This window comes from Rhinoraja longicauda, chromosome 25, assembly GCF_053455715.1.
Source record: "Rhinoraja longicauda isolate Sanriku21f chromosome 25, sRhiLon1.1, whole genome shotgun sequence".
Classification (NCBI taxonomy): domain Eukaryota; kingdom Metazoa; phylum Chordata; class Chondrichthyes; order Rajiformes; family Arhynchobatidae; genus Rhinoraja; species Rhinoraja longicauda.
In genome coordinates, this window is record NC_135977.1 from 31,044,103 (window position 1) to 31,071,260 (window position 27,158).

The window sequence follows — 27,158 nt, forward strand, 5'->3', positions numbered from 1 at the left end:
TGTGGACTTGCAGTGTGTTACAAACAATACCCGCAACATAAGCAGCTCCTGGACTTTTGTCACGTAGCTGACAAGTGACTCACTTGTACTCTTTTATTATCCCTCCCCACCGAAAACATTTGTATGTCTTCACGAATGGAGTGGGTGGAGCGAAAGGGGGAAGGTTTGAAGCTCCACGGAAATCGAAACGCAAAGTAGATTGATTCTTCACCCTTTGGCTGAGGACGCAGGAGAAATAGCTGGTTGTTTCTTGTTGATGGACGGGGATATTGAATGCAGCGCAGGTCAGTAAATACAGGAGGGATAAGGCTTTGCATGTTGAGTTGTTGCAAAATGTAAACATTTAAGTGTTTATTATATATATATATAATTTGTTGAACTGTATTATAATTGGTTGCAACTACCAGCTGGGCTGTCGGAAACATGATTGCCTGCAGTTATTCCAACTGAGAACTGCAGAGTCTCCCCTTGTTCAATGTGTGGATTGTGTGAAAGGCAGCAGCCTAATTTAATAACTTTGTGTCTACAATTTATTGTTAAAGAAGAGAAACAACTGGATGTTTTGTGATCAGTTATCAAACGAGAAGGATTGGTCTAGATGTTGGATTCTGCCAGATGTTTCCATGATTATATATTTTAAGTAAACAAGAGCGAAAGAATAGCCCACTCGGCCCCTCAACCCTGCCCTACATTTTGAATATAATTGTGGCTGATTCACCCCAGACCCTGTTATCTCTTCCGTGCCATCTATCTCCCCATGGCACTTGATCCCCCGATATATCAAAAATATATCAGCTGATTTTTTAATACATCCCGTGATCTAACATCCACAACTCCTGTTATTGCGAAATTATTGGGAAAAGGAAAAGCTTTTGGAGTGAGATACGAACCAATAATTTTCTACCCCCCACAGTCAGAATGTTGTGTCTCAGTCATAATGCACATTGTTGACTAGCAGTGTTTTTAAAGGGTTAGTTTGATTATTTTTGTTTTGCATGGGTCAGGGGACAAATTTTGCAAGAGCATTAGGTTCCTAAATGTTTTGATGTAGTCCTGGCTGTAAAAGGGAAATGAGTATGAAGATCATTTTAGTCACCTTGTCACAACAGGAGTCATGCCCCTGATTGTCCTACACGGAAATTACTGTAACTAATAACTCTTACCATAAGGTTAATTGTCACATGTAATGAGAACAGAACAGTTAAATTCTTACTTGCAGCAGCAAACCAGGCCTGTAAACACAATGCATGCAGATAATATATAATAAGTTTTTTTTTTAAAACCCCAATAAGTTAATAACCCCAGTACTAATGCAAAAACCTCATCCACTTAGTGAAATCAAAGATGGTCCATAATGGAGTTTACTGTTGTGTAGCGTTTAAGAATCTGATGGTTGATGGGAAGAAGATATTCTTAAACTTAGTGGTCATGATTTTCAGATTGTTTGACCTTCTCCCCAATGGTAGCGTGGCCAGGTTGGTATGGGTCTTTGAGGCAGCATCTCCTGAAGACCTCTTCGATGGTGGGGCAGTCCATACCCGTGAAAACAGTTTCATCTTTCTATAACGCTTATCGATACGTAAGTCTTTGATATGGACACTGAAGGATAACGCTATTTTCATTTCCAATTACCCGGTGTGAAGGTTGCACCTTTTCATATGAAAATCTGAAGTAGAAATGGCGAAATGAATAGTGATCCGAACGTTCCTAATCAAAAAGGCCCCAGCCCCACCATAATATGGAAATGTTTTAGAGAAAGAAAAATGAGTGGCACTTTATTGACACGTGGAGTTTATTTTTGGATTGTAATTTTTCAAAATTGGAAAAAGTTGCTCACAAAACAAATGTGAATCAAAAATATGATTTGATTTTAAACTAAATTCATTTTGAGGACAGGAGGTGATTGTGCTTCACAACTCGATTGTAATGATTTAACAGGCATAATCACGACTTTTTTCTATTAAAAACCAAACGATTTTTTAAAAATTGAAACACTTCACACAATTATATCATGTAAAGGTGTTTAAAATTAAAGGTGCAAAAGTGGGGAAAGACTTAATGTATGAATTATGCCTAAAACGTCAATGTGATGTTGTTGCTTGTTATGGATCAATTCATGAAGGAAAATGTTGTGTTAAATGCAGTATGACTTTTCTTACAGAACCTAGGTCCCTTTTGGTTGCAAAGCTCGTACCCAACCGATCTCCTGAATTAGATTTTAAATCTGGCTGTGAAACCTGGGGTGTGGCATTTTCACCCGATGGCTCTTACTTTGCCTGGTCACAAGGATACAACATCGTAAAATTGATTCCTTGGCCACTTGAAGACCACAGAATGTAAGTTTTCAAATTTAGTCCTTGAGGAATCGAACAAAGCTTTGGTGACTGATTGTTCTTTGTGTTTATTCTTGAGATTTTTTTTTGCTGCGATGCTCTCTCAAAGTATGCTCTTGTGAGCTCAAATGATAGCCCATTTAGCCTCCTTTAAGATCACTTGGTTTGAGATTGCTGGTAAAATAATATGTACTTGAAATGTATGTCCTCTTTTTATTCTCCATAGGTCCAAATATATACTTTTGATCACAGGAGTCAAGGCAGAATGGCTCTGTGTGTGACCTAAATGCAGGAGTCCACAGGAGATTGAAGTCAAATAATTTACAGTTGTTCATCGATGTTATATTTTAGTATTAGTGCATTTTAGGTGCCGCATTAGTGGAAGGGTGAGAGAATTTTATGTTGCATTGCTACTTGCCTCTACAATTTCCTAATTTGGTTCCTCTTAATGTTTTTACTGTTTAAGGTAGTATGTGTGTGTGTATATATAAACATAGCACAAAAAGTAAGGAAATTTGTGTTTGGTAGATTATTTCTTTGTTGTAACAATGCTTCTTGGCAATAAATCTTATACCGTTGGAAAGCCTGTTTATTTCCCTTTTAAATGGTGCCACATTTGTAAGGAACATGCATTTGTGGGATGAGCAGCAGAGCTGAGTATATGGGATGCGCCCATGAAAAATTTGCCAAATCTTCTCTGCCAATGCCAAACAGCTTATTCTGCCATTGACTCTTGTTTGGTGTTGTTTGGTGGATTGGATGATTGGTCTGAAGAAACAAGACATATTGGCAATTTAACAATTTATTCATTTAATAAACAGGAGCCACAGTAGCGTGTGGAAGAACCATACACAGCCACAACAGCCTGGCACCTCCTCCTCATGCTGGTCACCAGCCTGGTCACCAGCCTGGTCACACACTGTTGTGGGATGGCATCCCATTCTTGTCAGCACCTGGGGGTACCAGAAGCTCAAAACAAGAGTCAATAGCAACAGCAGAATAAGCTGTTTGGCATTGGCAGAGAAGATTTGGCAAATTTTTCATGGGCGCATCCCATATACTCAGCTCTGCTGCTCATCCCACAATGTGGCACCATTTAAAAGGGAAATAAACAGGCTTTCCAACGGTATAAGATTTATTGCCAAGAAGCATTGTTACAACAAAGAAATAATCTACCAAACACAAATTTCCTTACTTTTTGTGCTATGTTTATATATATATATATACACACACACACACACATACATACACACACACTATATAGTGTATATATATATATATATATATATATAGTGCTGACCAATATATATATATATATATATAGTGCTGACCAATGCTATCATGCTGGTGACCCGCAGGTAAGATGAGAGAAAATTCCAATAGATATCAAGTACTTTAATGGCTGCATGGGGTGGATGTAATAACTACTCCAAACTTCAAGTTGCATCATTTCATTTGTTTGAATGAAGGTGGAGCGTTACTGGGTCATATCCTAAATTCATGAGGAACCTGTTTTACTGCCTTGCATTCACAAGGATGTTACTCATTTCACGTGAATCTAACTACTTGCAGTTTAAACAAAAATATTCTCAACATTATGTTGTGTGACTACAAATCGAGTTCATAAGTTATCAGAGCAGAATTAGGCCATTCAGCCCATCGGGTCTACTCCGTCATCCAATCATGGCTCATCTATCTTTCCCTCTCAACCCCCTTCTCCTGCCTTCTCACCAAAACCCACAACACCCTTACCAATCAAGAATCTGTCAATCTCTGCCTTAAAAATAACCATTGACAGCCTCTGTGGCCATGAACTCGACAGATTCTCCACCCTCTGACTAAAGAAATTCCTCCTCATTTTTCTAAAGGTACGTATTTTTGTTCTGAGGCTATGCCTCTGGTCCTAGACACTCCCACTTGTGAAAGGTTCCTCTCCACATTCACCCTATCGTGGCCTTTCACTATTTGGTGGTTGTGTGAGTGAGGGGGGATGGAGTGGGTGAGGTGGGGGGGGAGGGGAGTTCAGGGGGGATGGGGGGGAGGGGAGTTCGGGGGGATGGAGTGGGTGAGGTGGGGGAGGCCCGCAGGAGAGATTTGGACCCAATGCCACCTAGTTAGCATTAAAAACCTCCTGGACCCTCTCCACCACCAGCACATCCTTCAAACCTAGGGCCGGAATCTACTCACAAAACCCCAAATGCAGTCTGACCAGTGCCTTATAAAGCCTAAGCATTACGTCCATGTTGTTATATTCTAGTTTTCTCAAAATAAATTTCAACGTGTAAATGAACGTTTTGTGTACCTCCGAAGTCTCTTTGCACCTCCGCTTTCTGAATTCTCTCACCATTTAGAAAATAGTCTACGCCTTTATTCCTACTACCAAAATTCATCACTCCACACATTGCTACACTGTATCCAATCTGCCACATCTTTACCCACTCGCACAACCTGTCCAAGTCCGTCTGCAGAATCCCTGCTTTTTCTATACTACCTGCCCCTCCACCTGTGTTCGTATCATCTGCAAATCAGGCCACAAATCCTTTAATTCCCTCATCTAAATCATGGATATACAATGTGAAGTGTTGCTGCCTCAGCACCGACCCCCGCGGAACTCCTGCCACTCTTCGCCTTCTGCCATCCAGCCAACCTGCTATCCATGCTGGTGTCTTCCTTCTGATACCATGGGCTCTCTTCTTCAGCAGTCTCACATGTTGCACCTTCTCAAAGGCCTTCTGAAAATCCAAGTAAACAATGTCCACTGAAGAAGGCATTTGGCATGCTTGCTGTCTTTGTCCAGGATATTGAGTACAGGACTTGGGACATTGTGTTACAGCTGCCCAATTTGATGGGAAGGCCATGTTAGTGTCCTTGGTACTGTTCTGGATGTCCTGTCCTAGGAAGGATGTCATTAAACTGGAGGGGGTTCAAAAAATGTGGAAGGGATGTTTCCACTGGTGGGAGAGTCTAGGACCAGAGGTCATAGCCTCAGAATTAAAGGGCGCTCTTTTAGAAAGGAGGTGAGGAGGAACTTCTTTAGTCAGAGGGTAGTTATTCCATGGAACTCATTGCCACAGAGGGCTGTGGAGGCCAAGTCAGTGGGTATTTTTAAGGCAGAGTTAGACAAATTCTTGATTAGAATGGGTGTCAAGGGTTATGTGAAGAAAGCCAATGGAATGTTGGCCTTCATAACAAGAGGAGTTGAGTATAGGAGCAAAGAGGTCCTTCTGCAGTTGTACAGGGCCCTAGTGAGACCGCACCTGGAGTACTGTGTGCAGTTTTGATCTCCATATTTGAGGAAGGATATTCTTGCTATTGAGGGCATGCAGCGTAGGTTTACTAGGTTAATTCCCGAAATGGCGGGACTGTCGTACGTTGAAAGACTGGAGCGACTAGGCTTGTATACACTGGAATTATGAAGGATGAGAGGGGATCTTATTGAAACATATAAGATTATTAAGGGGTTGGACACATTAGAGGCAGGAAACATGTTCCCAATGTTGGGGGAGTCCTGAATCAGGGGCCACAGTTTAAGAATAAGGGGTAGGCTATTTAGAACGGAGATGAGAAAAATCTTTTAGTCAGAGAGTTGTAAATCTGTGGAATTCTCTGCCTCAGAAGGCAGTGGAGGCCAATTCTCTGTATGCTTTCAAGAGAGAGCTAGATAGAGCTCTTAAGGATAGGGGGTATGGGGAGAAGGCAGGAACGGTGTACTGATTGAGAATGATCAGCCATGATCACATTGAATGGCGATGCTGGCTCGAAGGGCCGAATGGCCTACTCCTGCACCTATTGTCTATTGTCTAATGTATTGTTATGGGGAGAAGGCATGAAAATGGGATGAGGAGGCAGAGATCAGCCATGGTTGAATGGCGATGGACCGAATGGCCTAATTCTACTCGTATAACTCGTGGAAAAAGATTTACGATTTACATGGAGAGGCTGGATAGACTAGGACGTTTTACCCCAGAGTACAGGAGCCTGAGGAGTGATCATATGGAAGTATAGAAAGTCATGAGGAGCATGGGTAAGGTGATTAGCCACAATCCCTTGCCCAGGTTAGGGGAGTTTAAAACTAAATATGGTGGATTTCAGGTGAGAAGGTAAAGATTACGAGGTCCAGAGGGGCAATTTTTTTCCACACAGATCGTTGTGCATGCAGAACAAACTGATAAAGGATGCTGGTAGCGGTAAGTGGAATTACAGCTTTTAAAAGGCACTTGGGCAGGTACATGGTTTGGAGGAATATGGACTAGAGTCGGGGACTAGCTCGTTTGGTCAATTTGGTTGGCATGGATGAGTTGATACGAAGGGCCTGTTTACGTGTTGGAAAACTCTACTGAGGTGATGGCGGCGGTAAAGAAAAAATAATAGATAGTAAGGATGAGAGGAGATCTTATCGAAACGTATAAGATTATTAAGGGGTTGGACACGTTAGAGGCAGGAAACATGTTCCCAATGTTGGGGGAGTCCAGAACCAGGGGCCACAGTTTAATAATAAGGGGTAGGCAGAGAGTTATGAATCTGTGGAATTCTCTGCCTCAGAAGGCAGTGGAGGCCAATTCTCTGAATGCATTCAAGAGAGAGCTGGATAGAGCTCTTAAGGATAGCGGAGTCAGGGGGTATGGGGAGAAGGCAGGAACGGGGTACTGATTGAGAATGATCAGTCATGATCACATTGAATGGCGGTGCTGGCTCGAAGGGCCGAATGGCCTCCTCCTGCACCGATTGTCTAACCTAGCCATGGCCAAATGTGAACCTAGGAACTGCCAAGAAAGATGTCCCAACTGGTCATTGTCTCATTAATTTATCTAATGACGTTCTACAATTTTTTTAGATGGAAGTAATGCCGGCTTGCTAATAAATGCATTACTGCTTTACTGTCCGATTGGCTGGAATGTGGAACCCGCTTCCACGTGAAGTAGTTGAGTTAATAGAATTGCACATTTCACAAAACTTGACCGTGGACGGGATGCGTATGATTATTCTGTAGGTTAGTTGAGGAAAGCTGGTCTGACCTGTTTCCATGCTACACATTGTAAGTAAATAAGGTTGAGTGTATGTAGGATTATCATGAAAATAGCTACTGTTACAATGATTAGTCTTGCAGCATGGAATTAGGCGCTCATTCCAACGTCCATGCCAACCACGATGCTCCATCTAAGCTTGTTCCAGACACTGGCAGCTTGTTCCAGACACCCACCACCCTCTGTGGAAAAAGTTGCCCCTCTGGTCCATATTAACTCTTTCTCCTCTTACCTTAAACTTTTGCCCTCTTGTCCTTCAATCCCCTGTTGTGCAAAAAAAATCTGTGCATTCACTCTATCTATTCCCCTCATGATTAAATTTATCTCCGTAAAACATCGCCCCTTGGTCTCCTGTGCGCCAGAGAATAAAATCCTAGCCTGCCCAATCCCTCCTTTATAGCTCAGGCCCTCGGGTCCTGGCAATATCATTGTAAATCTTCTCTGAACTCTGCAGCTTAATGATGTCTTTCCTATAGCAAGGTGACTAATTCTGAACACAATATGCCAAGGGTGGCCTCAACAAGTAGAGTTGCTGCCTTACGGTGTTTGCAGCTCCAGGGAACTGGGTTCGATCCCGACTACGGATGCTGTCTGTACAGAGATTGTACGTTCTTCCCATGACCTGTGTGGGTTTTCTCCGAGATCTTCTGTTTTCTCCTTCACTCCAAAGACATAGGTTTGTAGGTTAATTGGCTTGGTAAGTATAGGATAGTGTTAATGTGCGGGGATCGCTGGTTGGCACGGACCCAGTGCACCGAAGGGCCTGTTTCCGCGCTGTATCATTAATTTAAACTAAAAACTGCCAGGGGTTGTTTTTATTTCTTGTAAAGTGTCTGGAATATCTTGCTTTGCACTGAAAAACGAAGTTGATTAGTTGCTGATGTCGTGCAAGCGATCTGCGCATTTGCCCGGACAGAGGTTTTTAATCCTGAATTGATCAGCATATCATCAGTAAATTTTTAATTGGCAAACTTTTTTGTCTCTTTCTTTTACAGAAGCCGTAAAAATGTAAGTCGTTTAAAATTGGACAGAAAAGGAAAAAGTCAATGTGGGGAAAAGATAATCGATTGTGGCCAGAATGTGTGGGCGTTAGCGATTGGTGCACCCCAGCCTGCGAATGGAGGTCGGCCGTCAGTGAACCAAAGCAAATGTGTGTCTCGGATCTCGGGGATGGTCCTCGCCACAGGTCTCGCCAATGGAGAAATCAAACTGTGGGAAGTGCCTTCTGGTAAAATGTCTTGAGGTGTCCTGTTACTTTGGCAATGCTGTTGTGGTGATACAATGTACTTCTCACCCTGGGAATCTGCAGCTTTTAAACTATTTATATGCAAAACACCTTGTATTTTTCTTCTCTCTTCAAAATATTAACCTCTCACTGCCATTGTTGAATGATCATCTCTCTGGGGTGATTTATTTCATTAAATATAATAAGTAGCAGAGGTCTGGTATGAATCCTTGACAGATGGTGTATTTCTGGAGGTTCATAGTTGTGCCTCATCTTCTGTTCCACAGGCTACACATTTCTGACGGTGTTGCTGTTTAATGATTGTGGACATTTTAAAGTTGTGTTTTCCTTTGTTAATTCAAAGACACTAAAATAAATTGTTGTGGGGACTGCTCCCGTGTTCATCAAACTTTCCGTACAAGCTGCAGTTTTTCTAATTGGTAAAAGTGTTTAATGATAGTCAACTGCGTGGAGAGCTGCAAACACCTCGATGAACAGTAGCACTGAGTCATTACCTAGGGGAAACAAGTTTCGATTTATTTCTGTACAACAATCAATAAGTTAGGCTAATTATAAAAAACAGATTTCAGAGTGGAAGAGTTATTTTCCCCATGAAAACGAAGGAACAAAAACAGGAGCGTTTGAGTTTAGGAGCTCGGTATAGGGGAGGTGCCCAGCTACATTTGTCAAGTTCCCTGCTCTTGTCATTGCATGGATGATCGAGAACGGGTGGCGCGGTGGCGCAGCGGTAGAGTTGCAGCCTTGCAGCGCCAGAGACCCGGGCTCGATCCTGACTATGATTGCTTGTCTGTACGGAGTTTGTACGTTCTCCCCATGACCTGTGTAGGTTTTATCTAGGATCTCTGGTTTCCTCCAACACTCCACATACTGGTTTGTAGGTTAATTAGGATGGTATAATTGTAAATCGTCCCTAGTGTGTTTAGAGATACAGTGCGGAAACAGGCCCTTCGGCCCACCGTGTCCATGCCGACCAGCGATCCCCGCATGTTAACACTATCCCACACACACACTGGGGACAATCTTTACATTTACCAAGCCAATTAACCTACAAACCTGTACGTCTTTGGAGTGTGGGAGGAAACCGAAGATCTCGGAGAAAACCCACGCAGGTCACGGGGAGAACGTACAAACTCTGTACAGGCAGCGCCTGTAGTCAGGATCGAACCCGGGTCTCCGGCACTGCATTCGCTGTAAGGCAGCAACTCTACCGCTGCGCCACCGTGCCGCTCAAACTTGCAGAGTGTGTGTGTACGGTACTACAGGCGTACTACTGGAATTCTCTGCCTCAGAAGGCAGTGGAGGCCAATTCTCTGAATGTTTTCAGAGTTAGAAAGAGCTCTTAAGGATAGCGGAGTCAATGGGTATGGGGAGAAGACAGGAACGGGGTACTGATTGAGAATGATCAGCCATGATCACATTGAATGGTGGTGCTGGCTCGAAGGGCCGAATGGCCTACTCGTGCACCTATTGTCTATTGCAAGCGTGTGCGGATCACTGATTGGAGCAGACTCTGTTGGCCGAAATTCCGCGCTGTGTCTAAAATGGGCAAGGAAGTATACCAGTTGATGAAATTGCCGTTTGGCCCATTGATTCTACTCCACCATTCGATCCACTGATCTATTCCCCCCCCCCCCCCCCACTCTCTCCTGCCTTCTCCCCGTAACCTTTGATGCCCTTATTAATCAAAAAACTATCAATCTGCTTTAAAATATCCACTGTGGCAATGAATTCCACAGATTCACCAGCTGCTGGTTAAATAAATTCCTTATCATCTCCATTCCCTTAAAGGCATTAGGCTAGACTTTCTGTTGGGGGGGCGCTTGGGAAATTGTGTTGGTCAGGTGTGAATTTTTACCAAGGTTCATTTGCATTGTTAAAATGTACTACAATCTTCAACAAACAGGAAGCTAAATGGAAGATGCATTTTAAAATGAGGTTGGTGTAAGGAATTTATTCCATCGTGTATTTGAATGGTAATTGAGTGCTTTCAAACTGGTGAATATGGGCTCATTGTGAAAAGTAAACTTTTTAATAAAGACGCCCAGTCCTCCATCTCAAAATGCTTTTCTCTTGCAATATGAAATATTGAGCCAGTTAATTTGTACTGCATTCTCAGTATATGAATTATGGTAAAGAACTTGCTGCTATTTCTGTAAAATACTTATCTACTGTGGAAGAGAACTTGTGGAAGTGCACAGCACAGAAACAGCCGTTGAGCCCACCATGCTGACCTTTGTTTGCCCATCATATTTTTCTGTACCTTGACTATTCAGGTTCATGTCTAAATCGCCCTGAAAAAAAAAAAGATTACATTTGATTCCACTACTACTTCTGGCAGAATGTATAAAAAGAAAACTCTCTTCTAAATGGAAATCCCTTCTAAAACTCCTTGCTGTAAATCTGTATTTTCTTTTGTATATACCCCTATGATGGGAAGAAGATTGACTATATGTCTTACACTTATAATGTTACATTCTATCAGATAAACTCTCAGCCTCGTTCACTCCATGGAAAATAACCCAATCTTTCCCCATTTAAATTTATAATTCCCCACATTTAAAAAAACAATCAGCTTTAAACAATCACCTCCAGTTTAAATTCCATTTGGAATATTTTGGAGGACCAAGAACAAAGAACCAAGCTGATCTTTCACACTGGTCTGAGCTCAGATTGTTATTTTTATCAATTTCATACTGTGGAAGATGAATTGGTAATTTTTTGCGATTTTTGGAAAATAGTTGTAGAAAGCGCAAAAAGATATTTAAGTGGATGTTACCGGGTCTGGAACGTTTGAGTTATAAGATAGGCTGGGTCTTTTAACTCAGGAGCACAGTTGGCTGAGGTCTGACCTATTTAGAAGCATATGATAAGGGCATAGATAAGGTAAATAGCCATAGAAGCAATGTGGGGCAAGCAAAGGCAAATGGGAATAATTAAATTAGGTAACTTGGTCAGCATGGATACCGGTTTCTGCACTGGATGACTCTTAAGATATTTTAGCACATGAAGCAACTAAGTGTATTATCCTTCAGGTTACAGCAGCACAGGTTTAAAAAAAATCAGGGATTTATGTTTGCAGTTGCATTTTCACAAGTTCACAAGTTATAGGAATAGAATTAGGCCATTCGGCCCATCGAGTCTACTCCGCCATTCAATAATTTCTGCCTCCTAATCCCATTTTCCTGCCTTTTTCCCATAACCTTCGACATCCATTCTAATCAAGAATTTGTCTATATCTGCCTTAAAAATATCCACTGACTTGGCCTCCACAGCCCTCTGTGGCAATGAGTTCCACAGATTATCTACCCTCTGACTAAAGAAGGGTTAGAGGGTCACCAGAGGTTAACCATTTTCTGGTTAAAATTGTTAAATAATTAAAAAATTGTGCACCTTACATGGGATAAAATCAAATTAACATTTATTTTTACAAGTTATTTACTAATGCTTGCTAATGATGGGAGCCATTTGATTAGCATGCTATTGACATATGGAGGTGCTATGCTAACTTGTGGTCAATAGATTCAATGAGTTCTGAGAATTATACCTCTCATCCTTCAGAAGGCCATGGGATCATCATGTATGACATTGTAATGCAAGCAACAGGTCAGAGGACCCTTTAAAGGTTCTGAAACAGCTAGAGAAATGGGTTGTCTCAGGGTGCTGATGGTGGCTTTCAGTCTGAGATTTCTGCTCTGTAGGGACTAAACTCACTGGGTAATCATAATGAAACATATAAGATTTTTAGGGGTGGTAAACAAAGTGGACTCTGAGAGGATGTTTCCACCTTGTGGGGGAATCTAAAGTTCAGTGCACAGTTTTCGAATCTGTTCAGTTCAGAATAAAGCATCACTCATTTAAGATGGCGATGAGAAGGAATGTCGTCTTTTAAGGTTGATAAATCTCAGGAATTCTTCATCGTGAGACTGGATTAATGAATGTGATCAAGGCTGAGATGGACAGATTTTTGGCATTTGAGAGTTTGGAGAAATGGGCAGGGGTCTAGACATAAAAACCAGTCATGATCTTATTGAATGATGGAGCCTTTGACATCGAAGCTTTATGCTTAAAAAATGTCTGCTTCTGCTTTTTCTTGTGCTCTAATGTTAAATGTTATAGTATAGAGGGGAAAATCTATCCTGGGATCATAGCTGTGTGTTGCAGGTCCAGCAGTGTGTATGTACTGGAACGACCTTGTTCACTGAGGTGGTGTATATTACAGGCTCAGACATTAAATAATGGGATAATGAACAGCTGCTTAATTAGGGAATTAGGATTCTAACTTTTCAGGAAGCTTGTCCAGCGAGAGACCCAACAAATTTGCTCTGTATTGATGTGTGATGGAAAAGACAATATTTTCATATCGCACTATTTTCTGTTTCTGTTGCAGCACATCTACTTTTCAATTTAAAAGGACATCAGACTGTGGTGAGGAGTCTTGCTTTTATTGCCAATGAAAACTTCATGCTGGTCTCTGCATCACGAGACACGACCTTGCGTGTATGGGACCTAAAACAGGATGGTAAATGAAAATCATTTTGTTTTTTCCCCCCTGCGTCCGTACAATTAAGTATTAATGTATAATTAGGATTTTTATCTGGAGCCTTCAGGAAAACTATTGAAAATGCCAATTTGTCCCAAACAAAGCAGAGAAAATGCAGAATTAAATTTGAACATCACCACTTCAGATTGGATCATTATTTTTGCAATTCTCCACCTGGGCAAGAATTAAGGCTGATTACAGTTGAATAAAGGGTTTAGTGGCACATTCATCCACGATAATTTCTGGAGAAAGGAGGGAGAGAATTCTACTTTAATTCTTAGTAGTAGTCAAACAGAGTAGTCAGGGTGCGAGTAACTTAATTTTTTTACATATATACCTGGGGCAATGACCCAATCTTAGAAATCACTTTGTGCCTTTCTTTGTAAACTAGTATCTGCAGTCCTTTGTGTTTTGAGCAATTTACAATGTCTATCAAACTACAGGCATTTCTTGGGAAATGGGAGGAACACAGAGCGTGTCTGTGCCAAACGTGATGCCAAGACCAACCCTATCTGCCTGCACATGATCCACACCCCTTCCTTTTCCACATACCGATATGCTTATCCAAAAGTATTAAATGCCACTATTGTATCAGTCTTCACCCCCACTCTTAATAATAATAATAATAATAAGCATTTATTTTATATAGCGCTTTACCAGGTGCTCAAAGCGCTTTACAAAAATAGTCATAACATAAAAACAAACAGACAAACTATCCTGACGGAGAAGCGGCAAACAAACAGCGCCAGCGTCCTCTCACGTCAGGGTCCGGCAGTAGACAACAAAAAGCACAGGACACACAGATACAATTTTAACACAAACAGCCATCACAGTGATTGCTCCAGGCACACCCTCACTGTGATGGAAGGCAAAGAAAAGTCATTATCTCCTCCTCATTCTTCTCCCGTGGCGCCACGAGGCGATCGAGGCTCCCGACTTTTGAAGCCCCCACCGGGTGATGGAAAGTCCCAGGGCCGAACCGAGCCGAGCAGGCCGATGAAGGACCTGAGCCCCCACCGGGCGATGGAAAGTCCCAGGGCCGAGCTGAGCCGAGCAGGCCGATGAAGGACCTGAGCCCCCACCGGGCGATGGAAAGTGCCGCGGCCAGGCCACGCAGGGCGATGAGGGGCCTGCGAGCGGGTCAATCAAACCTCGCGCTCCGGGGCGGTCGAAGCTGCTACGGCTGGAGCTCCTGAAAGCCGGTCGCCAGCCAGGGACCTGCGAACTCCCGATGTTGCGGTCTGCAGGGCCCACGGCCGAAGCCTCCGAGATGGTAAGTCCAGGCCCTGCGACCGGAGTCTTCAAGGTCGATCCCAGCTGGAGGCCGCCGACTCCACGATGTTTGGCCGTAGCGCGAACGGAGATACGACACGGTAAAGGTCGCATCTCCGTTGAGGAGGAGATTAGAAAAAAAATGTTTCCCCCACCCCCCCACCACCCCCCACATAAACAGAGTTAAAAATAGAACAAAACGTACATTAAACGATGACAATAGACAAAAAACAAAAAAAAGACAGAGAGACTGCCGGTGAGCCGCAGCTGCAGAACACAGCCACGCCCCCCTCTTGGCAATGCATTCCAGGTACACTCCACCCTCTGAGTAATTAAAAACAACTTGCTCTGCAGATCTCCTTTAAACTTTGCCTCTATCACCTTAAAGCTTTTGATATTGAGAAATAGGTTCTGACTGACCATGCCTCTCATATTTTTATATACTATCAGGTTTCCCTGCAACCTCTGGTGTTCCAGAGAAAATAATCCAATTCTGCCCAACCTTTCCCTGTAGCTGATACCCTCTAATCTAGGTATCATTCTGGTAAATGTCCTCTGCACGGTTTCCAAAGCCTCAACATCCTTCCTGTAAAGGGACGACCAGAACTACACGGGAGCGAGAACTGCAGTCGGGGAGTACCGAAGAACAGACATAAAATGATCTAATGAAAGCTGTTTTCGTTTTAGAAAGAGTTAATATTTTAATGAGTTAGGCAGAGGATTGTGCAACATCCCAAAAGTGCATGAATCATTCGGGCTTGGACCTACTCCTTTCATTAAGAAATTAAAGATGCTATCTGCAGTTGAAATTCTTCATGACAGGAAATGTTTCTTAAATTGGGTGTTCCACAGTTGGCTTTCTGCCGCGTAGAAATGTTTGACTCATTCACAATTATGAAATCCTATAGAAAGAGAAGATTATTTAAGTGTGACAAACTTTATCTGGTTTATTTTCTCTTACTATTCTCTGCAGGTAATCAACTGCATCTACTAGATGATCACAGACAATGGGTCTATTGTTGTGCTGTGTCTCCTGACTCAAGCAAGCTTTGCTCTGTGGGAGGAGGAAAGACTGTAAGTTACCAATTTTTAACAGTAAATGCCAGTCAGTATGGGGCTTTCAGAACATTTTATTTTACCATTTGATTTAGCCTGATATAAAAATGCAAACTATTTGTGTGGAAAATAGCTTAATTATAATTCTTTTGGGCATAATTGCAATTCAAGATTGTTATCTTTGTCCCATGGGTACAATCAAATTGGCCTGCCAGCTGTTACTGTTCAACGTGATCAATTCTTCCTGTGACTAATGGATTATCCTGCTTCTGCCTTGATAATGAAAACGTGCATCCTAGCATAAAGATCACCAAGGTTAACCCACTGGGAGATTAAGGGTGTATCTGATTTATTATTTTTGGCATTCATTTCTTAATTTTTATTTATCACCTTTTTGTTAAGAACGTGGAACATAGGACAGTACTGCACAGGAACAGGCCTTTCTGCTCACCATGTCTGTGCCTAATATGATTCTGTTACATTTTTACTGTGTAGGGTACCTTCAAGATCTAGTTTGCTGTTGTTAGACACCACTTGCTGCGAATCTGTTCTATAATCTCCTCAACCTGCTGCTTGACTGGTTCTGGTTTTACTTCCCAATACCTCCTCGTTGATTATTTCTCTGAGTACCTTCACTTCCCGCTTGCAACTTGAAAACGGACTTAAAATCCGTCTTTTTATTTTGTCTTGGCTCCAAAATTGTGCCATCATTTCACTATAGCAGTTGCTTATGTATTTGCAGTACCGCACTTTTTGCATTTACATGATAAAGAGGCAAATTGTAGAAGGTGATATCGGTGGGGGGGGGGGGGGGGGGGGTGGGGGTAAGGTCCTTGAGTTACTAGCCTAATGTCTTGGATAAATCCTAATTGCACTATTAACACAAACTTCACTTGATGTTGGCTAGGTAATTCTGTACCAATTCTGCATTAGCATTGGCAGTTATTTGTGGATAATTTCAGCTGCATTGTAGTTGCAGGTACTCCTGTGGAGCACAATTTCATATACAGTGATTCGGAAACTAGAAGGACATGATGCTGATGTAGTTTCGTGTGAGTTTTCCCCTGATGGAGCATTATTAGCAACTGCATCGTATGACACGCACGTAATCGTGTGGGATCCACACACAGGAGAAAGCCTGATGAAGCTGAGGTAAAGCAGCAGCTGGGTGAAATGTAACGGCTCAATCGTTTTTGTCGCTTCATACCTTACAAAAGATGATAATTGTGAAGGGGGAGGGAGGGTCCATAACCCCAGGACCTCACTGCAGGTATTCTTCAGGGCAATGGCATGATAAAATTCTATACATGCGCATAACTCTCACAAAGCTCGCAAGCACGCAGGTCAAAGCAACCTGCTTGATTGACACAACTTCCACCACCTTAAATATCCTTTTTTTACCTCCATAAGTTATAGGAGCAGAATTAGGCCATTCAGCCCATCAAGTCTACTCTGGCATTCAATCATGACTGATCTATCTTTCCCTCTCAACCCCACCCTTCTGCCTATTACAAAGTGCTGGAGTAACTCAGCGGGTCAGGCAGCATCTCAGGAGAGAAGGAATGGGTGACGTTTCGGGTCGAGACCCTTCTTCAGACTGATGTCAGGGGGGCGGGACAACTTGCCGCATCTGCAGTTATTTTCCTACCATCCTTCTGCCTGCTCTCCGTAACTCCTGGCACCTGTACTAATCAAGAATCTATCTCACTCTGCCGTAAAAATATCCATTGACTTGGCCTCCACAGCCTTTTGTGGAATTCCACTAGAATACAGTGACATCCCTATACACTGGGATCAGCCAATCATCCCTGTCCCGCCTGCAACTGGTCCAAAACGCCGCAGCGAGACTCCTGACGGGTACCCGTAAAAGGGACCACATCACGCCGATTCTGGTCTCTCTCCACTGGCTCCCTGTACGGTACAGAATCAACTTCAAGCTCCTCCTATTCACATATAAGGCCCTAAATGGACATTCCCCCCCCTACATCAAAAATCTTCTAACCCACCTCTCTAACTCCAGGTCCCTCAGGTCGGCCGACTTGGGGCTACACACTATCCCGTGGTCTAGGCTTAAGCTCAGAGGTGACCGCGCTTTTGCGGTTGCAGCTCCTAGACTGTGGAACAGCATCCCTCTCCCCATCAGAACTGCCCCCTCCATCGACTCCTTTAAGTCCAAGCTCCAAACCTATTTCTACTCCCTAGCGTTTGAGGCCTATTGAGGAGGCGCTGTGAACTGTTTTGTATGTGCTGTTATGTTTGTGTGCTACTGTATGTTTCATTTTTTTTTTCCTTAGTACCTAATCAGATGTACAGCACTTTGGTCAACGTGGGTTGTTTTTAAATGTGCTATACAAATAAAATTGACTTGACTTGACATCCTGTATGTATCAATAGACAATAGGTGCAGGAGGAGGCCATTCGGCCCTTTGAGCCAGCACCACCATTCAATGTGATCATGGCTGATCATTCTCAATCAGTACCCCATTCCTGCCTTTTCCCCATACCCCCTGACTCCGCTGTCCTTAAGAGCTCTATCTAGCTCTCTCTTGAATGCATTCAGAGAATTGGCCTCCACTGCCTTCTGAGGCAGAGAATTCCACAGATTTACAACTCTCTGACTGAAAAAGTTTTTCCTCATCTCCGTTCTAAATGGCCTACCCCTTATTCTTAAACTGTGGCCCCTTGTTCTGGACTCCCCCTCTGCAAATGTTTCATTCACATACCTATACCACTCTCATCACACCTCCCATGACTTCTAACACCAAAGAGGGCAGGAACTACAGGGTTTATGTGAACACTATCAACTGCAGGTTCCCCTCCCAAGTTGTACACCAACCTGATTTGAAAATATACCACCAGTATAAATCCTACTACTAATACTGGGTGCACCCTCATCAAAGCTGCACCACAGTTCAAGACGGCAGCTTAGCAAACTCCTCAAGGGCAATTAGGGATGGGCAATTAATGCTGGCCTTGCTGGCAATGCCCAGATCTATAGTAAATTATAATAATAATAATTTTTATTTATATAGCACTTTCCATGCAATTTAATGCAGCCCAAAGTGCTTTCCACAGAAACAAACACATGTCTAAACAAAGATACAATTTGAAACAGCAAGGACATAGGCAGACAAAGCACAGATTTATATAAAAATATAAAATGTAAAATTGGGAGTGTAAAAGAACAAAGGAAATAAAATCAGTTAAAAGCTTGAATAAAATGATATGTTTTTAACTGCCGTTTAAAAATCTCAACTGAGTCGCGTCACTCATCGCCCTGGGTGGGGTATTCCACAGCTTGGGGGCGTCAGTGAAAAAGGCTGCTTCCCCAATTTTCTTACTGCTGCAGCATTGAGTGGCTAACAGGCCGGCATCAGAAGACCTGAGCGCTCGAGGAGGGACATACGGCATTCATTTAGGGCTTTGTAGACTATAAGCAGGACCTTAAAGTATTTCCTGGATCTTACAGGGAGCCAATGAAGGGAGTATAATACTGGAGTATAAGAAAATAACTGCAGATGCTGGCACAAATCAATTTATTCACAAAATGCTGGAGTAACTCAGCAGGTCAGGCAGCATCTCGGGAGAGAAGGAATGGGTGACGTTTCGGGTCGAGACCCTTCAGTCTGAAGAAGGGCCTCGACCCGAAACATCACCCATTCCTTCTCTCCCGAGATGCTGCCTGACCTGCTGAGTTACTCCAGCATTTTGTGTATAATACTGGAGTGTATGTTCCATTTTCTTGGTATTTGTTAAAAGCCGGGCTGTGGCATTTTGAACGAGCTGTAACTTGTTGGTGGATTTTGAAGGCAGACCGGTAAATAAGGCATTACTGCTTGATATGAAAGCATGTATGAGTTTTTTACGGTCATGTTAAGTTAAGAAAGGTTGTACTTTAGCAATATTTCTAAGGTGATAGCACATTTTGTTACCTTATGTAAGATTTTAAAATAATTTGAAATACTCGGGATATCAAGCAGCTTCTCGGAAGAGAACAACCAGGTTAGATTAAGGATTTAGATGATGGACTAAATGGCCTCCTCCTTTGTCACGAACTTTGTGATCTCATGACTTTCAAATGGACCTGGTAGACGATGACAAGGACAAGTATAAAGCCATAAGGAAGGCTGAGTGAATGGCTGACACCACTATGTTACAGAATGTAGTTGTTGCAGGATTTGCAGCAAAAGTCACACTGAAGCCAAGAATATTTACTCGGCAAACAGTAACAGAATGCTGGAATTAGCAATTTGGAAAACAAACAATTGAGTTAATGTATTAAGCCAAAACAAAGCAAATACATATTTTGGATTTCCCCAGTTGTTAACGATATCAACTCCCCTTCCCATTCTGACCGTTCTGTTCTGGGACATGTCCATTGCCAGAGTGAGGCCACACGCAAACTGGAAGAACATTTAGTTCAGTTTATTGTCACGTACAGTGAAAGGCTTTTTGTTGCGTGCTAACCCGTCACCACATAACAACAGCACCACATACTGCTTGGGTAGCTTACATCCCAACAGTACAAACAAATGACCATTTTTCAATTGTAGATAACCTCTAACAAGTAGTATAAGAAAATAACTGCAGATGCTGGTACAAATCGATTTATTCACAAAATGCTGGAGTAACTCAGCAGGTCAGGCAGCATCTCGGGAGAGAAGGAATGGGTGACGTTTCGGGTCGAGACCCTTCTTCAGACTGATGTCGGGGGTGGGACAAAGGAAGGATATAGGTGGAGACAGGAAGATAGAGGGAGATCTGGGAAGGAGGAGGGGAAGGGAGGGACAGAGGAGCTATCTGAAGTTGTTAACCTCTAACAACCCGTGCCCCACCCTCGATTCATACCTATTTCTCTCCTCTCCCTCCACCTACATTCCTTCTTCTGGCTTCACAATTAGCAACTCTTCAAATCTTTTGTCTGATATCTTGCTTTTCTTTTCTCTGCCCTTTGTCCAGCCATCTGCCTATGAACCTCCCCCCCCCTCACCGATTATCAGCCACGCTTTGTCCTGCCCCTCCTCTTTTCCAGCTTTCCCCCCTCCCACAATCAGTCCAAAGAAGGGTCCCGACCCAGAATGTCACCTATTGTCCAGGGATGCTATACCAGTACGTTCTCTTTTTTGTAAATATGCATCGTTGTTTCTACAAATAAATATTTGTCTACTTAACGTTGGAACTTGTGACAATCTCTGGTCGGGATTCCAAACAGTAGCAAGTTGAGTTCTTCAATAAAGTGCAGGGAGAGATTAATTATAAAAGCAGTCCCAAATCTCTCTAGCAATGTAGGCCTGAGGGAATTGTCTGAAAATTTCCACTGCTGCCAAGAATAGCAGAGGCATTATATGTATGGGGATTAAGTGAAGAATGAAAATACGATTCGGTGGAGAGGGTTTATTAAATGGGTGGGTGCAAGAAAAAGTAGCTGTTGATATAAACATAGAAACAGCCTGGAAATATGGTCTGTAAATAATTACAAAAAATGGGATATCTAAAAATGCATTTAATCACATTATTTGTGTCACTGGTGAGGCTATGATTTATTGCCCATTCGTAAGTGCCCTTGATGGAGACTGAGTTTGTGCTATGGAATTGTTTGCACTGGAAGTTCCAGGATAATAACCTAGTGATGAAGGAAGGTGTTGATTAATATTGAAACAGACAGTGAGATTTAGAAGCGGGAAATAGTGGTTTTCATATGCACCTATATTGCACGTCTTTTGTGGTAGGTTCCCACTTAAGAATTATTTAGATGGTACAGACTGCAGCCAAGGTGCACTGATTGTGAATGTTTAGGGCGGTGGGTGGGTTGCTAATTAAACTGCTGTTTGTGCTGGTTGTTCATATTGCATGTGTTGCTAGAACTGCTTTCATCCAGACAAGCGGAGGATATTCTCTTGGGGATAAAGGCAAGTCACTTGCAATAATCTAGCTCTTCTAATCCGTCTCTTTTTCTGTGGCTGGTCCAGTTTGTATCTAGTATTGGTGTCACCCCCAGCATGTTTATAGTGAGATATTTGGAAATGCAGTACTGTTGTTGAGCACAGGGAAGTGATCGTTGGCTGGCACTTGTATGGTGCTAATATTACTTGCAAGGCAGCCCACTCTTGTATGTTGTTGAGGTGTTACTGCTTCTGGGCACAGACTACTTCATTAACTGATGAGCTGTGAGTGGAATGTTGTGCAATCATCAATGAACATCCCTGCAGCTGAACCATTGATGGAGATGAGTTCATCGATGAAGCAACTGAAAATAGCTGGCACACAGACAAGGCGCAACTGATTCATCTACCAAAAAACACAACTCTCTTCCATTCAAAAGGCATGATTGGAGCTGGTTTTCCATTTTGATTCCTAATATTAGTCTAATACATTTTGTCAACATTCTAATGCAGTCACTTCTAAACTGCCTTCAGAATTCATAGTTTAGTTGGAACCCAAATTTAACATCTTTTGCAGCCTGTTAGTAAATGCCACATGATCATATGATTGGCAAATGTCCCATGCATGACAAACCACTGAATTGTTGCAACTAAATATTGACTAAGAATTTCACATTAAATGTGATAATTTTAGGCAGATAATTCATTTTAGTTACCATTTTGATTTTCAAGTTGCAGATGTGATTTGTAATTATGTTGTAGCACAATTTCTGGCATGATGTAAGATTTGTTTCCCCCCCTGTATCTTAAGCGAGTAATTATTTGTGGATTTTGGTCCAGAACAAAGTATCAGTTAACCACGAAGGTAAACACAAAATGCTAGAGTAACTCAGCGGGACAGGCAGCATCTCTGGAGAGAAGGAATGCGTGACGTTTCGGGTCGAGACCCTTCTTCAGACTGATGTCAGGGGAGTGGGTGGGACAGGGATAGAATGTAGTCAGAGACAGTAAGACTGGTGGGAGAACTGGGAGTGGGAGGGGATGGAGAGAGGGAAAGCAAGGGCTATTTGAAGTTAGAAGTCAATGTTCATACCGCTGGGGTGTAAGCTACCCAAGCGAAATATGAGGTGCTGTTCCTCCAATTTGTGCTGGGCCTCACTCTGACCATAGAGGAGGCCCAGGACAGAAAGGTCAGATTGAGAATGGGAGGGGCGTTAAAGTGCTGAGCAACTGGGAGATGAATGAATAAGTTTTATTGGCCAAGTATGTGCATATACAAGGAATGTGCTCCGCTCACAAATGACATCACAAGCATACAGTTAATAATTAAGAATAAAGCCTAACCACTTCAAAACAATAAGGATACAACGTTACAGTCTAAACATGTGGGTGAAAATAAACCAGAGCAAAAAAGAGACTACGGACTTTGGATATTGAGTAGAACTACTTCTCATTGAAAAAAAGTTGTTTTTATGTCTGGCTGTGGCTGCTTTGACAGTCCGGAGTAACCTTCCAGAGGGAAGTGCTTCAAAGATTTTGTGGCCAGGGTGAGAGGGGTCAGAGATGATCTTGCACGATCAATTCCTGACCCTTGCAGTGTACAGTTTGGCAATGGGGGGTAAGGTTAAGGCGCACTGAGCGGAGTTGTTCAGCGAAACGATCGCCGAGCCTGTGCTTGGTCTTGCCGATGTACAGAAGTTGACACCTGGAACAGCGGATACAGTAGATGAGGTTGGAGGAGGTGCAAGTGAACCTCTGCCTCACCTGAAAAGACTGTCGGGGTCCTTGGCTGGAGTTGAGGAGGGAGGTAAAGGAACAGGTGTTGCATCTCCTGTGGTTGCAGGGGAAAGTACCTGGGGAGGGGGTGGTTTGGGTGGGAAGGGATGAGTTGACCAGGGAGTTGCGGAGAGAACGGTCTCTGCGGAGAGCAGAAATGGGTGGAAATGGGAAGATGTGGCCAGTAGTGGGATCCGTTGGAGGTGGCGAATGTGTTGGAGGATTAACCACTGTCTGAGTGAATTATTTTTAATCAACCATATTAAACTGATAATGTGATACTGCTATATTGCAGACATTCTTCCCCAGCTGCTGCTACTCTGGATGTCGATGATGGTTTCAGGATTGGCTTTGTACGAGCAGTCTCATTTTCCCAGGAAGGTCTAAATCTTGCCTCGGTGGCTGATGATGGGTGAGATGCTTAATCTTTTTTAAATAGAAGTTAGCTGGTACTGCATTGAGAAATTTTCCAGTGAGCTTTTGAATCTGCAAGCTTTCAAAGGAACAAGCAAACCTCTTGCACATTCTCCACTCCTTGGGTGGGTGTGCAGGGAAGTCGCATGTATCTCCCCCCCATGAATTTGATGCTCTTCAAATTAGATTTGTAATGTTTTTAAGACTAGACGATTTGTTAAATTATTCATATTATTGCCCCTAGTTTGCTTTCGGTGTGCTTGGGTGATAAAACTAATCTTTCCGCAGTCACAATCTGTAGATTATAATCTTGTAATGAAACTCTTTGTTTAGATTGCTGAGAATTTGGTCCTTGGATTTACAAAAGCCAATAACAGTTGCCCCTCTGGCCAATGGCTTGTGTTGTACATTCTCTCCACATGGTGGTGTACTGGCTACAGGGTAAGGATGCTTTGTATGGTTATTTATCCTGTATGATTTGTTATATGTGCTTGAGTAGTATGTTTGACTACCATTCTGTAGCCAAAATTTTAGCTCTCACTGTTGGGAAGCAGTGATTTGGAATGATCTTGTAACTCCTACCAACAGATGAGAATGATTCTATTGGATATTCTATTAGATAATTCTATTGTGCCCAAGAATATTGAATAGTTTAGCTTACATTTATTTATGTTAACTAGTTTGTGACCTACACTTTTTCTTTCAACGATTCCAGGACACGAGACGGTCATGTTAAATTCTGGACTGTATCAAAGGTGCTGCCAACTCTACAACAAATTTGTCGCAATACTCTACGCCAGGTGATGTCAACCCAGCAGATTATGCTCTTGCAAGTGCCAAAGAAGATAAAGGAGTTTTTAGCTTATAAGTCATTCTAGTCTATACCAAATGGGGCGTAAACTGCCCGAGGAAAAGATAATTGTCATATCAGACAATTAGTTGTAAATGTTAAAAAACAAGATCTGGATGTGTATTTGTTATTAGAATTCTCTACAATGATACCACAATATTACATTCATCAAAAGACCCCTTTTATATACTTACAATGACATTTTAAAAGTGATTGTTGTTCAAGAATTCCTTTGTCACAGATGTTAGTTAATTGGCCCACTGAGGTCCTCCTATCAGTTTGATGGTTTTTTTGCTCCTAATTCCAGCATCTGTAGTCTTTCTCATCTCAAGAATATTTTTGTCTACTTTGAGAACTTTTAATATTTAGAATAGTCCCAACCTAGCAAATGTGCTTACATTGTCACTACGTTCAAATTTTTCTTTTGCGGGAATATGATTTGTCATATATTTGAAACTTAATTGCTTTAGAGAAACAAATCACACAAATGTTCTATTTTGATTCCACGTTGATGAAAAACACTTTCTCCTCCCTAGCCCCTCCCCTCAGTGTGGATTACATCATGATTAAAAGTTAGGTTCAATAAAAACAAAAAAAAGTGCTACACTCTGGCATGCTAGATTGTATCTGTGGTTAACATTGCAGGTTGAAAACTTTTACAAGAGGTTAGGTAATTTCTTTTAATTCATTTATCTAGATAGACTCTGCGGCACATTATTTAATTTATTACTTTACGGATATTGATTAAATGTTTTGATGACCCCGAAAAATAATCCTAAATTTATCTTGACTCATTTGTAACCTCTCCTATAAGCAAGTTAAAGTGGTAATAATTTGATTTACCTTTCTCTTTTTACATGATTGGAATGTCTTTGCAACTGCTAACCATAACCATTTAATTTTTAAAGGTTGTATTTGGTTAATGTTCTTTCATTTGTTCTCCATTTAGTTTTTAATTTTCCTGTTTCTCTTTAGATAATTTGCCATGGAATTAGATATAGTCGTATCAGAGTAAAATGGTGATTTTGATAGCCATATGATTCCATTTACAATATGGGAAGTGCAGTTTAAAGGATTAATTTATGGATTTTTAATTTGACTTTTAATTGAATGTTAAGCTTGATGTATGTAAGAATTTTAATTTGTAGAATTTTACAGTAAAGAAATTAGTACACATGATGTGACTTAATACACCTGTATTCATCTGCCTTCTAGTTCTGCACTTCCATTGTTTTCCATGGTGTGGTTTTAATCCCTGGTTTTGGAATTGAAAGTAACAAATATAGGTCAAGCAATAAAGGAAAGAAATGGGGAGAAGTTCTTTGGTTGGTAATTTAAGCAAAACTATAATGGTACTAAAAATGGGATGGGTTTGTCCTAATTTCATAATTGCACGTTATATAGAATTAAGCTATAAGTATTACATTTTGGGATACAATCATTCACAATTTTATAGTTCTCCAGCATCTAAGTGCCCTCCATTTTCAGTATGATTTAATATGCAAATTGTCATAAGAGGCTTTGAATTTTTTTGTATAAACCTATTTAAAATAGAATAATTTTGTACATTCAGCTCTAATAAAGATAAGCTTTGAATGCACATCAGCACTTTAAAGACACTGTTGCCATTTTAAGCTAAACAATTGTTCGAATTCTTTTGCTCAATTCCCTCCACAAACATTAGTCTTTGCCACAATCTCCTCCTCCCACTACCAAAACTCAAGACTCTGCTTGAAATGATCTCTGCAAAGAATTGTATTCATCCTTACCAATTGATTCCTGTAGTCTTGTTCCATATTACTTTTGTCCTTGGCTTCAAGTCAATCCATGCTCTCGCTACACACAAGGAATGGTTAATCCATTCTTTTAGTAAGCATTGTGCTCCGAACAATCCTGCTATCCATTACTATTTCACTGGTTTTGGAAACGAAACCTCCCTTTGGTCCTCTGCTTTCTTGTCTTTGCTTTTCCACACCAACAGGGGAAAAAAGCTGAGGATTATGCATTTCTATCCAGTTCTGTGGAATTCAGATCTTGTTTCATGCAAGTTATCTTAAGTGAAATACAATGTGTTTAGAAGCAGAATCGGGGGTGAAGAACAAGTTCTGCAGCTATTTATTATATACTACTACATTTGAACAAACACTAACTGCGACAGTATGCAAGCTAGCTTGGCATCCTCAAGCAGAATTGTAGCAGAACATCTAAAATAAAAATCTTGCATTATGGTTTATTGAAAATGTAGGTTTTTAATTATTGTAAGACATAGAACACTTTCAATAATCTGCCTTAATGCCTATTAATTCAGCAAATTCATTCATAATTTAGCAGGCTGCGTATCTAAATTTAACAATTGCTGTCAGGTAATGCTACAGAAATTTTAGCATTTGTACCATTTTCAGCAACTTAAATTCAAATCCTCGTGAATGATTAAATATTATCTTGCTACCATAAGGATTTATTGAATCAGGCAGTACAGATATTTGTTATTCACCCTCCCTTTAAATGTTTGGCAATAGAGGTTTATACTGAGATTGAGGAAAGATGAGAAGACCATAAATGCAAGCAATGTCTTAAGAAGGGTCCAGACCCAAAATGTTGTTTCCCCATTTCCTCCACAGATGATGCCACTACATTCCTCTAGCATTTTGTGTTCTGCTCTAATATTTTAGTAGTTGATGTTTCATGTGTTTGGTTTAGATCTGTGTTGTAATGCTATGTAATCGTAGATTGGGGATATATGCTTAATAAAAAATGTTTACAAT

The 27,158-nt window shown here is 41.6% G+C and overlaps 1 protein-coding gene across 1 annotated transcript; it reads left to right on the plus strand.

The window, feature by feature from the left end:
- Positions 1-27,151, plus strand: wsb2 (WD repeat and SOCS box containing 2). The gene is made up of 9 exons (XM_078421754.1): positions 1-284; positions 2,162-2,336; positions 8,353-8,585; positions 12,991-13,122; positions 15,389-15,489; positions 16,445-16,623; positions 23,425-23,541; positions 23,877-23,984; positions 24,259-27,151. Exons 1-9 carry the CDS (start codon positions 257-259, stop codon positions 24,419-24,421), a joined length of 1,236 nt encoding a protein of 411 aa, XP_078277880.1. The 5' UTR covers positions 1-256; the 3' UTR covers positions 24,422-27,151.
- The last annotated feature ends 7 nt before the right edge of the window (positions 27,152-27,158 follow it).